The sequence below is a fragment of the Cimex lectularius genome, unplaced genomic scaffold (assembly GCF_000648675.2).
Source record: "Cimex lectularius strain Harlan isolate CLEC.00 unplaced genomic scaffold, Clec_2.1 scaffold115, whole genome shotgun sequence".
Taxonomy (NCBI): Eukaryota; Metazoa; Arthropoda; class Insecta; order Hemiptera; family Cimicidae; genus Cimex; species Cimex lectularius.
Genome location: NW_019392707.1, coordinates 191870 through 208652, shown reverse-complemented (window position 1 = coordinate 208652; position 16783 = coordinate 191870). Strand labels below are relative to the sequence as shown.

General features: G+C 37.7%; 1 protein-coding gene across 7 annotated transcripts in view; it reads left to right on the top strand.

Moving 5' to 3' along the window:
• The window catches only part of LOC106666929 (homeobox protein onecut), a 96722-nt gene that overhangs the window by 55424 nt on the left and 24515 nt on the right, over positions 1 to 16783 (top strand). For 2 of the 7 annotated variants that reach the window (XM_014394475.2, XM_014394473.2), the window contains 2 exons: positions 8800 to 8835; positions 11526 to 11549. In XM_014394475.2, coding sequence (XP_014249961.1) covers positions 8800 to 8835; positions 11526 to 11549 — 60 coding nt within the window. Of the gene's footprint in view, positions 1 to 8799; positions 8836 to 10868; positions 10942 to 11525; positions 11550 to 16783 lie in introns of those variants that run through there. The other 5 variants (XM_014394476.2, XM_014394474.2, XM_024226289.1 and 2 more) reach the window with 4 other exon arrangements.

Sequence of the window (16783 nt, the reverse complement as noted above, 5' to 3'; positions counted from 1 at the left end):
CGACTACTTTTTCGCTCACGAACACCCTGTATCAAGGTACATCTTGTCTTGAAGAATAAAGCAAATTCAGTTGTTACTGCCAACTGAGGCACAGTCTTCAAGACAATACCCTGATCCAGAGTTGTTCGTGATTCCTATAAACCACCAATTTTGTGCACCTCCTAAGCTTCACATAAGTTAATTTTAATTTCTACTTCATCAATAAAATCTTATTACAAAAACAAAATAAAATTAAAAAAAGTGAAATTACCTTTTTTACATTTATGTCTGTCGATTTAAACATTTATTATCCGTTGAATATTAATTTTTGATAAGCTTATTATTTTCTCAATTGTAATCCGAGATAAAGAACACGTTTTCTTACAAATCTTTGATAAATATAAAACTACTTACATGGATCTTAAGTATTATATATTTAGATAATTAAAAAAATAAATTAAACAAAAAATGAAAATTACATTTGCACATTTTGACAAAAAAAGTCTTATGTGCTCCGCAGTTTATCATTTTCGTAGAAACCTTTGTCTTCGCATATTTACTCTAATATTTTGAGTTTAGGATAGTATTAGTCTTAAAAAAAAATGTATGCTCTCAAATAATAATAACTTAAACAAGTTTTTACATTGCCTAACCACGTTTCTATTTACTTATAGTTTATTTAGTTATATTACTATCTTTTGTATTTATATCTTGCAGATAAGACTTTTTATTTACTCTCTTTTTAAAGTATAAATGCCGGATTTCATAACTCACGACATACAACAACAGATATAGGGATTTAAGATGATTTGAACATTACTGTGTTGGGTGAAGTATTTATGTTTTTAATTATTGCTGAATCTCCCAAATTGTACTTTCTCCATGAAATGTGGTCCTTTTTTTGTATTTATACTTGGCCTAATTTCAATGAGTAATTCGAAAGAGTTTACATATAATTTAAAAACTTCGGATATATCAGTAATCTTCTAATCGCCTTGAAACCTTAACTCCGGTCAAGTTGGGGTTTCATGTTTTAGTTGAAATTAATCAAATTAAGATTTATTAAAGGACAGTTAAAGTGGTCGGATATAAAGTATTGTTTAAGATATTTGCAAACCATTAAAAAAGAGTAAAAATATATCACTGAAATCATAGTAAACACCACTAGGAATGGGAAGGCTAAATGTGATCATGACGATGTCTCAAGTGTTTAATCGATCAAAAAAGTTCAAATCTCATTTTTTTAAATCAAAAACACGTCACCACGAAAGGGTTAGGAATCAATCACCTAATCACCTTAATCACAGTTATACTATTGTTGCTGTTTTGTTGATATTTTTCAAGCAAATTCTATTGCTAAACTCATCAAAAAATCTTAATTATGATATGGTTAATGTTTGATGTAGTTCTGTCATGTACAATTGAACAATAAATTTTCATTGCAGATTTCATTTAAACAGTACTATTTGGGAGATGTGTTAAACAAACATATCTAAAAACTGTAATAATCACCTAATAATAACATAGTTAGTTGTAGGATATCTGTACTATTTGTTATCATGTGGATGTTTGATGTGTTTCGGTTGTCGAGTTGATTGGATCTGTTTATTCTGTAAGGACTCTTTTTCTCATCTAGGGGGCAGAAGAAAATGTCTATAAGAAAAATAAATAAAAAAAGAGAAAGAAGAAAAGTCCTTGAGAAGATTCGTCTCACACCGCTACAACCACCCCTGGAGCACTCTTGCCCTTACGACCTTCAGTGGAAGAAGGATTTTAATCTGGAGTTAACATTGATAGGAGAGTTAAAATGGAAGAAAGAAGGTCGGAAATAACGTCGAGACGGCCGCCTATTATGTTAGACCTTAATAAACCGGTGGAGTCTACAATGCAACAATGGATGGCTCCGAGATTAACCCGGGAATAAATTAAACTCTTGAGTAGAACATGATTAAAGATAAAAAGAGAGAGAGGAGGAAAGGTAGAAAAGATCTGAAAAAGAAACGGAGACTTTTTAGGTATTTGAACAAAGGTGAACCTATTGTTCGTCACATAGTTATAACCATCTCATAAATACACTTTCCAATCATGTTTTCTTCTTCAGGAGAAATGTAAAGAAAAGGTACCGTCCATTTTGTGACAATTGTCACCAAAAAAATGAAAACAGCACTTTTAATTTTACCAAGAGAATAAAAAAAATATGTTCCGTTTTGTAAAAACATAACTTTGGTTGTAGCAAAAACTGATAAAACAGTCCGAGACATTTTAAACAGTAAATAATTAAAGACATTCAAAAAATATATTAAAACAGATGGAGCGAGATCAAGATGATTTCATCCCCTAGAATGTCATGATTTTTGACGATTTTGTCCAAATCGTTCAAATTTCATTCAAGTAAAAAAAAAAAAAAAAAAACGGAATAAAATTTCATAAAGGACTATCAGATATCAACCCAACCGCTGTGTTTTGACTTGATGTGACACAAGTGAGCTTGTTGATACGTTTGTTTTCATTAACTTTAAACCTCCCAAACCCAGTTGCATCACAGTTAAATTCAATTTCTTTTAAGTAGTACTTTATAGAATTTCTCAAAACTCGTGATTTTCAGTAATTCAGATTTTAAAGAGTTAAAACCAAGATGATCATAAGTAGGATATCTAGCCTAAATAGTGGTTAGTATGAGTCGAATTTTTAAACATACCAAATAGCACTTTTTATGTGAAATTTGTAGAGATGGATCTGCCTACGATACTTGGGCCCCTAACCTATTATTGGGATAACAAAAACAAATACAGAATCCTCCATTGAAGAATGGATCCAAATAAAACAAAAGGAGGAGTGGAAAAATTGTAAGGGCGCTAGGCACAGTAAACTTATGCTAAACGAAGCACCCTCACCAAGACGGCAAACTCATTGTTGCAGTTGCAGAGAGCCAAACTCAGAGGAGTGATAGTACTATTAACCGGTCATTGGCATGTGAGAAAACATCTACAACAACGGGCATATATAATGATCCCATTTGCAGATTTTGTAATGAGGAAGAAGAAACAATCACCCATATCATCTTCGAATGCGAAGCAATGGCTCAATAGAGACATAACCTAGCGTACAGAAAAAAACCTAGGGGAGGAAATTGTAGCAGCAACAGTCAATGACCTAATACTTCTGAGAAGAAGCCTTGAGTCGATTGCACCGAACTAGGGAACTAGGAAGGTACAATAAGCCAGAAGGCTGCAGTGCCTGGGGAGCACAAACCCTCGCAAAATTACCTTATTATTATTTTACAATTAATTAAGGTTTTTAGTTGAGATAAAAAAGTCAATGGCACGAGCGGGATTCGAACCCACGATCTTCGGCTTGATACGGCTCTGCTCTACCACTTGAGCTATCATGACCTCGATCCACTCGGACACCAACTTCCCATCTCAACCGCACCTTTTGAATTTTCCTTCCTTTTTGCCATTTTCCAATATTATTATTACTGAAGTTTCAACCATTTTGAAACCCCTGACCCATCTTACAGGTGGACGAAATTGCAATCATTCTGACAGACAGCCACAGCGTGCTGACTGCGATATAAAATGAACAACACAGGCAAGATCCTTTGATCATAATTATCAAGCAAACGCTGGACTTGGATGACGCCTGGCGGAGAACTAATACGGTTGATCTACTGGCTGAGGAGGCTGCTCGCTCTGGTACCATAAATAAAACGATCGCTGTGTCTGACATGGCTGTTTACTGTAAAAAATTTGAAGAAGAAAAACTGCACAACAGAAAAAGTACATCCCCAAGGACCAAGGGAAAGGTGCGTCTATGCACAGAAATGCGAGTACAATTTGCGAGGAGGTTCTTTACAGCATTCATCCGATTTCGACTGAACTACAATTAGGCATAGATCGATGATTTCAACGGCAAGGCATGGACCGATGCCGACCATGTGCTACTGTCATGCCCTCGAACCACAAAGAGAAGAGAGGACCTTAATGATTTTAAGCAGAAACAATATCCCCCTGCTAACAAAAAGTAGAATTTTTATCTGATTACCTCATCGGTTATTGGGAATACAGTTATTTATTTTATGACTTTTAAACTCCCCAGGGGGACCGCGGTAGCCGAGTGGTCAGCGTGATAGACTCTCCGCAGACCCCGCAGTCGTATGTTCGATTACTACCGTTGCCCCTGGTCTTTTTTTCACGCGACCCTTCCCCCAACTATATTTGATGAAATAATCAGTCGCACTCTGGCTAATATGAAAACGCCATTTGACTATGAAAGTCCATAAAAAAAACTCCCTAAATGTGATAAAACAAACCAAAATATTTATGTACTATTGACTCCGTACAATTTTCTGATCACTTTTTTTTCCCAACTATGAGGTTAAATAACCCTCAAGGTGCCGGTGTTTACAAAAAATCATCATCATCAAGGTCCGTAGTATTCGTGTGTCGCATTTATTGGTATACATTTCAGTTGTTTTCTAAAGTCCAGTTCATTAGGCAAAATGAACATAAGCATGTCGGGTTCGAATGCAGGGCCGTTGGATTCGAACACGGGACCTTTACCTTACAGTGATGAGCGCCGTGGTGTGGCCACCGACGCCCCCTCTAATCATCTTTAAACCGGTGATCGTGTTTAACCGGTTAGATGATTCGAATTGAATTTAAAAAAATGTGATTTATATTTCGTATACAAAAAATAATTAAAATTAATTAACTTGAAAAAACCTCGAATACAGAAATCATAGCATGTAAACACATCCCGATATGAAATGCTAACTGTGATCCTGTGAAACATCAAAACGTACGTGTTGAATCGGTAAATTCGGTACATAAAATACTATTTTCAAGAATTAATTGATAATTATGTACAAGTATTATTAATGATATTAAAACAATACATCACCAAAAACAATTCACCTAATTATTAAATTAAACATCTGGCTGGGGTCATGTCGAGGCCTCTGATTATTGACTATGAGTTGGGTGGTGGATTTGTTTGTTTTATAACTTTGAAGCCTCAAACATTTTTTTTTCATTTGAAATTTAACTTGTTTCATTCCTTTACTGAATTTCAACTAGCTTAAAAATATCGCCATCATTATTACAATTATGCTTTCTAGGTTATTATTATTAAGATTTTGTCAATGAACTTCATTTTTTATTTTTTTATTTCAAAAAGAGTATTTTTTTATAATATCAACCATATTTATTTCGATGATTCAAAAAGTTTGACGATACCTTCATTTTTAGTATATACTCCTTCCTAACGTTTTTTGTTGTATCTTTTATCATTTCTGTTGTCCACTTTGCATCTCATCCCAAGAATAAATTACGTTGTGTAGAATGGGGGCGCAATTTTCTTCGTACAGGTTTCATTAAAATATATCATGGTTTCAACGTTTGTTATTGATCTAACTTGATGGTACTCTGAGGGTTACAGAATGTGTCTACCGGTAGCTCCTTCGTTGAGAAGAACAAATTTATCTCGAACACGGTGATAAAAAAAATATTATACGACAAACAACAAAAACCTGTGGATTTTGTGTAACTGCGCCAAAAACGTTTTGGTTTTCTATATCTCCCTTTCTCTCTCTCTCTCTCTCTCTCTCTCTCTCTCTCTCTCTCTATNCACACACACACACACACACACACACACACACACACACACACATACACCCGCACGCACTCACATGCACATACACACTTACCCACACATTCACTCACTCTACCTATCTAAGAGGAAAGGGATTAGCGTCATTGAGCTATTTGAAATGGGAGGTAGAATAGGCATAGGCCGGCTGTGATTCGATGAATCGAGTCCCTCCAGCACTCACTTTCACTCCCTCCTGGGCCACTTTATCAGCCATTTTTCTCTTTTATAGCGAATGGCCCGGTGTCCACTTTGGAGCCGTTATACTATGGATTAATAGGATGAAAACCCAAAGCTCACTTATGAAAATCGCTTCGGCTCAATCGGTCAAAAGAATCAATGTTCAATAGCCTGTAAACACACGACCTATGAACGATCGGGACATATTAATATTTCAAGTTAGAGCTTGTTTTTTCTATCTTATTATCAGAGATATATTTTAAATAAACTTGAGACGCTATGCTATAGCCCTGTTTCCGGTAAGTTGGAAGAAATGGTAAATTTGCGAAGATGAAAAGGTACAAACACGAGCGACCTTCGCCTATCACAATTATCTGTCATCACCCGTTGCAGCAAATTGCACAATTCTCCGTTCTGTTTCTAAAGAGGTCGAGGTGGATTCTATTAGGCTTAAGGTTATTGGATCTACACAAATGTCACCGGAATCTCGGCTATGGCCGTGCTCTTTTCAGCCTAAGAAAAGAAAAACGTCCCCCATTCTTCCGATTGAAAATGTTCATTCCGACAGAATCCGCGTTAAAAATGCGACGTTGATCACGATGCGGTTTGATGATTGATCACAGTAAATATGCTGCATACGCATGAAGCGAGAAGACAATAATAACAGAGTTCTTCATTTTCTTATATTTTTCCTAGTAGAGTTCGATTAAGCCAGATTATACGTGAAACCCTTCGTTGTACTTTCAATATCGTTTGTGTACAAAATCCGCAATGCTGGGTTTATAGTGGCAATTTAAGCCACCCATCCTCTATAGTCTCTTTTATTTAATGAAGCAGTTTTGAAAGGTGTTCACAAAGGATTGAAATGAAGTTTGGAAGTTTGGGAAGCTTGTTCGATAAAGTTTTCGTTTCGTTGCTAGACGAACGGAGTGCATTTGCCTGCGTAACGTGAAGGTGATGATCTTGGATACGCTCGGGGGTAACAATAAACAGAGGCGAACCAAGCCAAACTAATCGATAACTCCTGCTTGTGAACTATAGTGTTCATCTTTTACACGTTCTGAATGTATGTCAAACGTCTCCTAGGGACTATTTTTACAATACAATTTACTGTCTAGTTTTCAAAACACCAAGTAATAAATAACGGGTGCTACGTAGTCTATCATTATAACCTTTAAACATATCTTTCGTTGTCGATATATTGTAATATACAAATATATTATAATTCAGACCAACAATTGATTTATAATTTCCAAAGTAGAGAAAAAAGACTGTCTGTAGTATGTATATTTTTAAGAATGCATAGTAAAAATTAACTAAGTTAATAATTTATTGGTTAAAGATAAATTATAATTGTGATATTTCTTGTTGATCAAGAAAGAAATAGTTTAATGCTGGTGATACCATCTAACGTTTCATTTGTACTGTTAGTAATGATAATAGTTTTTTGGTTTGGATTTGGTTTGGCATTTCGCCACCTTCAGTGGTTGGTCTGTTTATTTTGTTTCTTCCACCGTCAATTTTCGAAAAATAAAACAAGCGACCAACCAGGATGATCGGAAACGATCAAATGATAGTTTAATTTTACCCATTTCCAATCATTATTTTCCAACTAATGACTGGAAGCTATTATGTCTACAAATATATGCATTATAAAGAAACGGATTGGTAGAAGTCGTTTTTCCATCGTGTCTGTTGTTGTTGATGTTGCCAAAATAGGCTTGAAAAAATGACACACCTGTTGATGATTTTGTTTGTTTGTTTAAAATCTGTCTCAAAACTTATGTCGGATGAAAACATCAGTACGAGAAATCATAAAGGTGGGGTGAGTACCATATCTTTAAAAAATATTATAACGGTGAATCTTTTCTAAAGTCATGGCTGTAGTTCCAAAAATAAGAGTTTCTTCTCTAATAAACATCGAACACTTCCGACCGTCTGATCTGCCTACATTATACACGTCCGCGATCTTATATATTGTCGATGGAATTAATTAATAATTAATACTCCTTCTCTTCTTTCCGTCTTCACGGGCAAATTCAATGAACGCAACCGGTTTTTATTATTGCGCTATGTTAATCGTATGATCTCCGACGTTACGCGGCTACTTGATGGGCGCGCCATTGCAGGAAGGAGAGTATCGATCGTTCGACGTTAGCATATTTTTATTAAAACAATAATTGCCTACTATCGGGTGGAGCTCGTCAGAAGCAAAGTGACAAAAACCTTCAATCGATAATATTTTCTTTAAAGCCTGTGAAGAGAATTAATGTTTTTTGGATTTTTTTGTGTGCTTTGTACGTTTTGGATTGTCCACACCTTGGTTATTGAAATTATATCAGAATTGTTTTATATATCTGTTTTCATAAACAACTATACAAACGTGGTTGTTTATATGTTTAAACTTCACATGTGTAATTGAGTTTTTAAAAAGGAGTTACGTTGCAGAAGAGAAGTCAATGTCAGTCCACACTCTCAAGAGAACAAGAAGAAGAAGCAATTCAAGCGGATTAATTGATCATAATTCATAATTCAATAAGTTTAACATTTTGATATCATAACGTATAAAATTTAACAAGCCAAGCATTAGAGTCTTTTATGAAAGTTATCGCTAAAATTTGAGAAAGTAACTCACAAAGTTAAAAACTTTTGCATTAAAAAATATCAAGTACCACCATTGAAAATTTTAAGAAGAACAAGAGGAGATCTACTCCCGAGGGCTAAACGTTTCCCCTGAAGTGCAATTCTCTAGAATTATCCTGTCCATCCGACCAGAATTGATTCAGAAATGACGCCAATATTATATGGTTTTCTCCGACCTTTTTTTTCATTTTCTTTTCTCTAGTGAGATGGGCGTTAAAGGGTAGGAATTAATATTTTTTCTCTAGACGTTCTTATAAAGATAAATTGCATTATAAGATGCACATTTATGTATTTTTAAAATGTTATGTTGTAGCATAGACAAATTCTAATTATATCGTTTTGTTACAGGTAATTGGTTGGCAGTTTCGTCACCTGTGGATAGTGGTAAAGTACAAATTACTGTCAATAATCTAAACACTAACCCAACAATATTTTGTTAATTGCTAGAACGATTTTTCAATGCGAGAGAGTATCAGAAAAAATTCATTAAGATTTGTTTTTTTTTAAAAAAAGCAATAAATTAAGCTAACGTTAAAGACTAAAAAATTAACCAAACTTGTTAGGGTGATTTTTAGAGCTGTGAGCATGCTGTCACTTGGAACTGTAAATAATTTGCACAAGCACAATGCACTCTGCAGCTAACCTCACACTACGTCGATGAAAGTCAATGTAAATCATTTTGTTGATCACGTATTGAAATCTTGTTTTACGTATATTCCTGATATCCAGTAGTCGAATTACCTGGCAGAAAAGAGACGAAATAATCATAATAACGAACGGAGACCTTGAGCCTCCGGGGAGCAGAACACGTACCAAGTGCGTAGTTGAAAAGTATATTCAACGCTATTAAAAATAAACAAAAACAAGAAGAATTAAAAATAAAGGAAATACGATTTGGAAGTAACATGTCGGTTATCTCTTCTTGGGAAATAAAATAAAAAAGCCAGCCAAGCTAAGTGTGGTGGTCAGGTGTAGTGGTTCCCAGGAAGCTTTTAGCTCCATCAACCCCATTCTTTCTTTCTCTTTCCTTACCGAGTTTGTCACCCACTCACTCTTTTTCTTCTTTTTATTTTATTTTATTTTTTATTTTGTCTCTTCCCCTCATTTCCACAACGCGACCGTGAGCGGCCGTCCGGGAAATATCACGTACCCGTCTGTAATAGGCCGTTCCTCATTTCTTTTCTTTGGTTCCCTTCTCTTGTAACCCTTTCGGCTTTGTATCGGCTCCTGATCTGGTAATAAAACTGTGGGAACATAATTATGAGTCTCGGGTTGTGAGAGGAGTGCTCCTTTTTAACAAGACAGGAAGATAATTGCTAAGTCAGGGAGTGTTTGACGTGAGCCGAAGAATTAAGCCAATCTGGTGGAAACCGGCTCCGAGTCTCAAGTTAACCCAATCTGTATCCTGCTTGAAGCCGCGTTTTTCCTACAAATTGTCACTGGTTCGCTTCTAGTGATGTACCTTGTTAAAATACATTCACCCGAACAGAATCCGTTTGAGAGATCACGTCCTCAAGAATCTCGTTATTAAAACTACATCAGCGGAACGAGGGTGGGCTAGAAGTGGTTATCCGCCCCGAGAGTCTCTGTTATGTGTTCTGGGGAGGGACTTCGCCTCGAAATTCGGAAAATGGGAGACGGCCCTGCCGAGATCGTCACCTTGTGGATTTGCAGTGATTGATTCATGTCTTTCTGCTCTATAAATGTACAGAACACAAAATAGACGCCCTCCCGCCTATTCCTTTTTAAAAGTAGGATCGATTCCACTTGGAATAGACAAGAACCCGATTGAATTTAACTCAGTTTTCGGTTCACCGTTTATAGGCCAAGACACTCGGATTGCTTCCGTCTCTTTTCTCGACTCATATCAATTCTTTAGTTCCCTCTTCTCGGTAATTGTTTCCTCTCTAGGGTCGGTATTTTACTTTACAAAACGGTTGATCAGATTCAAAAGAAATGTTGTTTCGTGAGTATTTCTCTCAATTCAACTGGATCTTGGACAAGTCGTTAAATTAGGTGAATGAACAGAAACAAGATCCACTCATCATCTCGCCAAATCATATTTAAAAAAATGCTTGTTCGAACTCCTCAAAGCATCTTTGTCTTCGCTTTTTTTCTTTTAATCTTTACAAGAATTTGATCCAAAATTTCAAAATTAGAAAGAGAAAAACAGTTTTGCCTCAGAGTGTAGCATGCATTATTAAAGGGAAAGGGAGTTCTCCAGATAGTCAGCAAGGCCAGACCTCCAAGTGTGACAACCGTAGGTGTGGAAGGAATAATGAAAAAAAAATATTATGGATGACGAATATTAGTTAAGGGTGTTAAGAGGGTGCGAAGATTCAACCGTTATTTACATATTAAAAAAAACGTTGCAACGGCTCTTGTCTCTAAGCTCCCTTCTCTTGTTTCCATTGCAGACTGCGGGGTGCGCAATGTAAACGTGAGAGAAGTACCCACGAAACGGAGAAAACCAACTTCTTCGAGTTGCTTGTGAGTCATTTCATGTTGTGCACCGAAATATGTGGTGGCCAACTATATTCTAACCCAACCAGCCTACCTTTAGATATAGCCCTCGGCGCCCTTCCAATTGCCTTTGCATGCTGCATGTACTAAACCAGCATGTACTTCATCATTTATAATTTTTATTTCAACAATATCAAAATGGTCTTGAATTTGCTAAAGCATTCATTATCATCAAGGATTATACATAAAAAACTGAAACAATAAACAACACAATATTTTTTGTTGTGAAAAATAAGTTAACATTAACGAAGTTTGATCAATTGTTTTGACAATGCTTAGTGTGCATTGTTTCGTCAGAAAATCAGAAAATTTTTCCAGAGAGGAATCTTTCATCTTGATATCTTATGTGATCGTTCAATTATGCGTAATCGATTCTTTAGCATTTATTTGGATTTCATACTCTTTAAATTACCTACTCAAAGTAGTATCAATATAATTAATCACAAACTGTTTAAGTGTAAAATGTAAATGTTTAAATTATCCTTTAGATATTTAATGTTACGTACTTGTTTTTCCACATTCATTTTTTAACAATTGTCTTTTTATTTTAGCTGCGCAGATCCCACAACGAGGCAGTAAGTACTCCCGCTAATTAGTATCTACGTTTTGTAAGTAGAAACATTTTTTCTTTACGTTATGAGCAGTGATTTGTCATTTTTAGTCGAATATTTATCTTTATTCATTTTTCTATTAGCTTTTTATCTTCTAACAGATTAATGATTCCGTAAGAAATCTGACATTCAAGCCTGCACAATTAGTTTATACAAAAATTCCATTGTGTTGCTCTCTCAATAGTTAAATAATTGTCAATTAAAATAGACTTAAATAAATTACATTAGACGATAATTAACGTGAAAATAAAAAACAACCTGTTGTGGTCTCTTGTTTTCCAAGTTTTGGCAAGGGATGATATCATCAGATAGGCCAAACGGTTGATTATCATTTCGTATCACTTATTCAGGAGAAATGATGAGTCAGCGAAAGCCTTCATTTATTCGTCGGTTGGTCTTTTTGTGATTGTTTTTGTTTTAACAGCCAGCATTTTAACCAACAATTGCATGATTTTTTTTAATATATCGAAGTACAGATAACATCATGCCAATCGGCTGAGTAGTTTCGGTTGAATTGGAAGACTTAGATAAGCAAAATAGCACGTTTCCATTTGAATAGACTCTAGACGCTTTGTTAAAAGGAACACTCTCTTTTACACTTTGTTATAAATTATGTGTTATATGTTAAATTATATTTCGTGGCCGTGTTTCATGTGATAAAATATGTAAAAATGTCTTCATGTGCGAAGAGAAAAGAATCGAACACGTTTTTAAATCAACGAAAGGCAAGGAGTCTGAGGTTTATAAGAGATACAAAAAAATTACAAAAAAAGTACTCTATTGACTTTCAATTAAAAAAAAAAAAAAAAAAAAAAACCTCTTCAAATACCATCAGCTTGTGGCAGCGATAAATCTTTACTATAGCATTTTCATCTATAATATTTGTTTGAACGACTATTTATGGGCTTAACGGTTTGATTTTGTTTATTTTCATAAGCTGAAATTTAGTATTTACTACTAAAACGGATTAAAAACAACATCTGGTCGATTTACTATTTTACAGCAAAACCCCACGACACTTCCCGACCTGTACACCCAGCGGATTTAAAAATATTAATTTCATGTATAGTAAAAGGAGAATATACTGGGGCAGGTTAAGAAAGACATCGGTCCACGGATGGAAAATGGAAAAAGCCATAGTGGCAAGACTGCACATACAATTGTAAGCCGATCCCCGTCTTAGAATAAGTTGTAGTTGTTAAATAAGAACAAAAAAATAGTTTAAACGACCACACAAAAAGGCTAAAAATAGGAAGGGGCGATCACCCGGACAGGAACAACGTGACGTCCCCTACCAATCTGGGAAACATAACTCTGTAATAATTAAGCGGTTGGTCGAAGGGTGGCAAAGTACATACGGGAGCGACGTGACGTTTCTCACAAACTAGGGAAACCTAGCCCTGCAATAATTATACGGTTGGTAAAATAAATAAGATCGTTGAAAGGTGTCGCAGACCCAGCCGGGATGTTTCCCGCGAACCTGGGAAACATAAAGTTGCAATAGTTGGAGAACCGATCAAATAAATAACTAACATCGAGTTATTTAGTGCTGAAGGGTTGTCACAAGGCGAAAAATATGTAGCGACGTGGGACATTGTAAATCGGGGTCGCGTCAACTTGGTGCGCGACACCCGTCTTCGCCGGTCCAACCGCGGCGTGGGAAATCCCCCGACTTTTGATTTTCCTTTCCACCCCTTCTCCGGTAGAGAAACTGGTACAAATAGGGATGATTTGGAAATCAAAAGTCAGTCTAGACCAAGGGGGACCAGTGAGTCAAGCTCAAGGGCTCACACCAGTCAGTTAAAGATTCACCTCAAGTGGTGAACAGTCGACTCCAGGAGTCGATCCGGAAGAGAAGCTGTCACACTCCGTCTGGGATTCAACAAGGGACTTAGCCAGCCAAAGCCATCGAAGATCAGCCGTTTCGACTCATCGGATCAGGACGACGGACGAGAAACTGGAAAGGCGCTGGATATGGAAAGGATGCTGGTAGTGGCGATCATTGTTTGGGGTAAGTCCCTTTGTTAATAGACTCATCCCAGATTTAGAGCTATGACTGACTTGTTAGATAAATTAAGATTTTGTTGCGGTTGTGCACAACAGACGGAATTCTGATAAAACAAATGTTTGAGAATATACTCTCTGGTTCACTGAATACTAGAACAAAAACCTTCCGCTACACAAAATTACGTAGCGAAGCGCTTACGCTGACTACTCTCTTATCGCATAGAGAAAAACAAGCGAATGTAGAGAGATTGTTCGGCAGTCGCGTTGTCACCCGCTTACAACTGATGTCAGGTGTCGGATTGGTCGGTGTTCATACAAAATTCATACAAAAAAATCAGAGAGGCAAGAATATTCACAAACTTTATTAAAACGCCAATCTCCGTCGTATGTTGGAGATAGAAGAATTGAAAGAGAGGGTAGCTCTTCAATTTAATAGTCGCTATGAGCAGGTAGAAGAGCATGTTAAGGCAGAACAGCTTCGTTCGTAAAACTAGAGAAGACGCTCGATGAAGTCCAACAATGACTGGCAGAGAATGTTGAAAACAACGGTCGAGCTAAGAATTCCTGAGGTGAGGCGTAATCGGCGGGACTTATCTGTCCAAGTAATGATCAAATCCTGGGGAGAAGAAGTGTCTGCTAAGACAGTAGAAGAGCTCCTCGAACTTGAAAGGGGTTGCAGCCTGCGGGAACTGGACGGAGGAGAATAAGTTTTTAATTTGTAAACTTAAACTCCATGACCGGTCGGCGGTCTTTGTTCGGTTACATCCGAACGGAAGAGCAACGAATCAGGCCCTAGCCGATGCGTTGATGGATCGATTATCGACCCGCTAAATTTTGAACACTTCGAAAAGTTGCTACAAGTCGAGCAACGACCAAACGAGGGTTTTCACGATTTTACGGAACGGTATAGCGGCTTAGGAGACCAAGATGGGACGATCTGAACTGACAACTGTTGATTCGTATTGTGGTCGAAGGAGGTTGAACGAATAGTTGCTCAGGTTTTTTCCCGAAAGATCAGGAGAGAAGTAGGAAATATGTCGTCGTTGGTCGACGCGTAAAGCCATGCGTTGGAAAGAGATCACGCATTATCGGAAAGACAAGAGGTCCGGAGAGGAATATTCAGAGTCAGTGAAAACGGCCAAAAAAGGACCACCACGAGATGGGAAGAGTTCAGGATCGCTGAATGTGGGCAGCGAAAAAGGAGTGACAACTTGTTTTAGGTGTGCTAAGGGGGGACATTTCGCCAGAGAATGCCCAGAACCTGCGATATAAAAAGAAAAAGGTAGAATGAATTCACTAATTTCGTGATCTGCTTGACCAATTAATATATCGCAATTAATTAAGGTTTTTAGTTGAGATGAAAAAAGTTAATGGCACGAGAGGGATTCGAACCCACGACCTTCGGCTAGATACGCCGCTGCTCTACCACCTGAGCTATCGTGACCTCGATCCATTCGGACATCAACTCCCCATCTCAACCCCACCTTATGAGTTTTCCCTCCTTTTGCCATTTTTCAGGTAGAGCAGCGGCGTCTAACCGAAGGTCGTGGGTTCGAATCCCTCTCGTGCCATTAAATTTTTTCATCTCAACTAAAAACCTTAATTAATTGTAAGGTAGAATGGATATTGACAACACAATTGTTGTTACTATCGCTGTGGGAAATACGGACATTTTGCTACCAATTGTCAGATGGCAATTAACCCTCAGATTCTGATTTGCCCTAAAGATTCACTCGCAGGATCGCCGGATGGCAAAATTAAGATACCAGGGCAGAATAACTACTGCCTATTTTGGATAACGGAGGAAAGAAAAGATTGCGTATGAGAGCATAAGTTGGTAGACAACTGGTCTAATTCTCATCGACACGAGAGCACAGATTTCACTGTCGACAGATCGAGTAGAGGGATTTAGACACGAACCGTGCGAGTCCAAGCAAGAGGTGTTACCGGGCAATCCTTAAAAGATCAGGTGTTGGATTGCGAGATAGGGAAAAGGCGTTTCCGTCACCGTTTTACGATAGCTCCGCTTCAAACGGAGTTGTATGGATTGATTTACTACGATTTGCTAAAAAAATTAGGTGTTAGTCTTATCCCAGTCGGAGGCAACTCAAATTTGAAATCATTCTGGGAGAGAGTTAAAATCTATCCACCCTCCAACCAAAGGATTGTTTACTGGAAGAATGAAACAAACAACAGGAACAGCTGATGGAAAAGAGAAGAGTAGTACAGGTAGTCCATTTACGAAATTCGATTTCTAAACGCAACCTCTCGTTATCCGCAAATCTCCGTAATTAAGAAATTTCAGCCCTTCAGACATCCTTTAGCCTTAGAAAAAAACCTTTGCCCTGTGCCGTTTCGCAGGGGTAAGTCAGTCACTATTGTCTCCACGGGAATTGAGTGAAATACTCTGCTCTATCTATGGAGTTGAGTTTGTTGGCAGAAGCCAGCCCAGGAGACTCGAACCAATACTATCTGATGACGGAAGAGCTCCGAGGGAGCTCTACACATTTTCTTAGATCTTCCCTTGCAGGCGCCAGACCAGAGGTTCGAGTTGTTATTCCGTGGAGTTTCTGCCAGTGCAGGACGAGACTTTGAAGAGGCCTGTCTTCCTTGAGGACTACTAACTTCCTGATATCGAAGGATCGGGCGTATTATGCCAACGTGGACGAACGGGACATGAGAAGGTGCATACGAGCGCAATCGTGGATATGTCCGGCGGAGTTTCCAGGATTTCGTCGTCGTCTGCCGGCCTGTTTCAGCGCCTTACTCTTGGAAGAAGAAGGCGGAGTGGCGGAAAAATGCAAGTCGAAGGAGTACTACCGAAGTGCGACTAGACGCTTTAGCAAAATCGTTGACCCAGCAGGCGGAAGCATAGCTCTGGAAGTGGACAGCCACTTGGTGCGGAACCAGTGTCGCCATCGCCTTCCTAAGCCAACAGGACCCCGGACCACGACGGAACGGAATTAGGTTCCAGAGAAAAGAACTTTAATTAATTTAGTGAACTGTAAATTTGGGTTGAATGTAGTGATGTTAGATGTTGGAAGTGTTGCGCTGGCCGGTCCCCGTCTTAGAATAAGTTGTAGTTATTAAAATAAGGGCAAAAAAATTAGTTCCAATTTTCAACGACCACACACAAAAGGCTAATTATTGGAAGGGGCGATCACCCGGACAGGAACAACGTGACGTCCCCC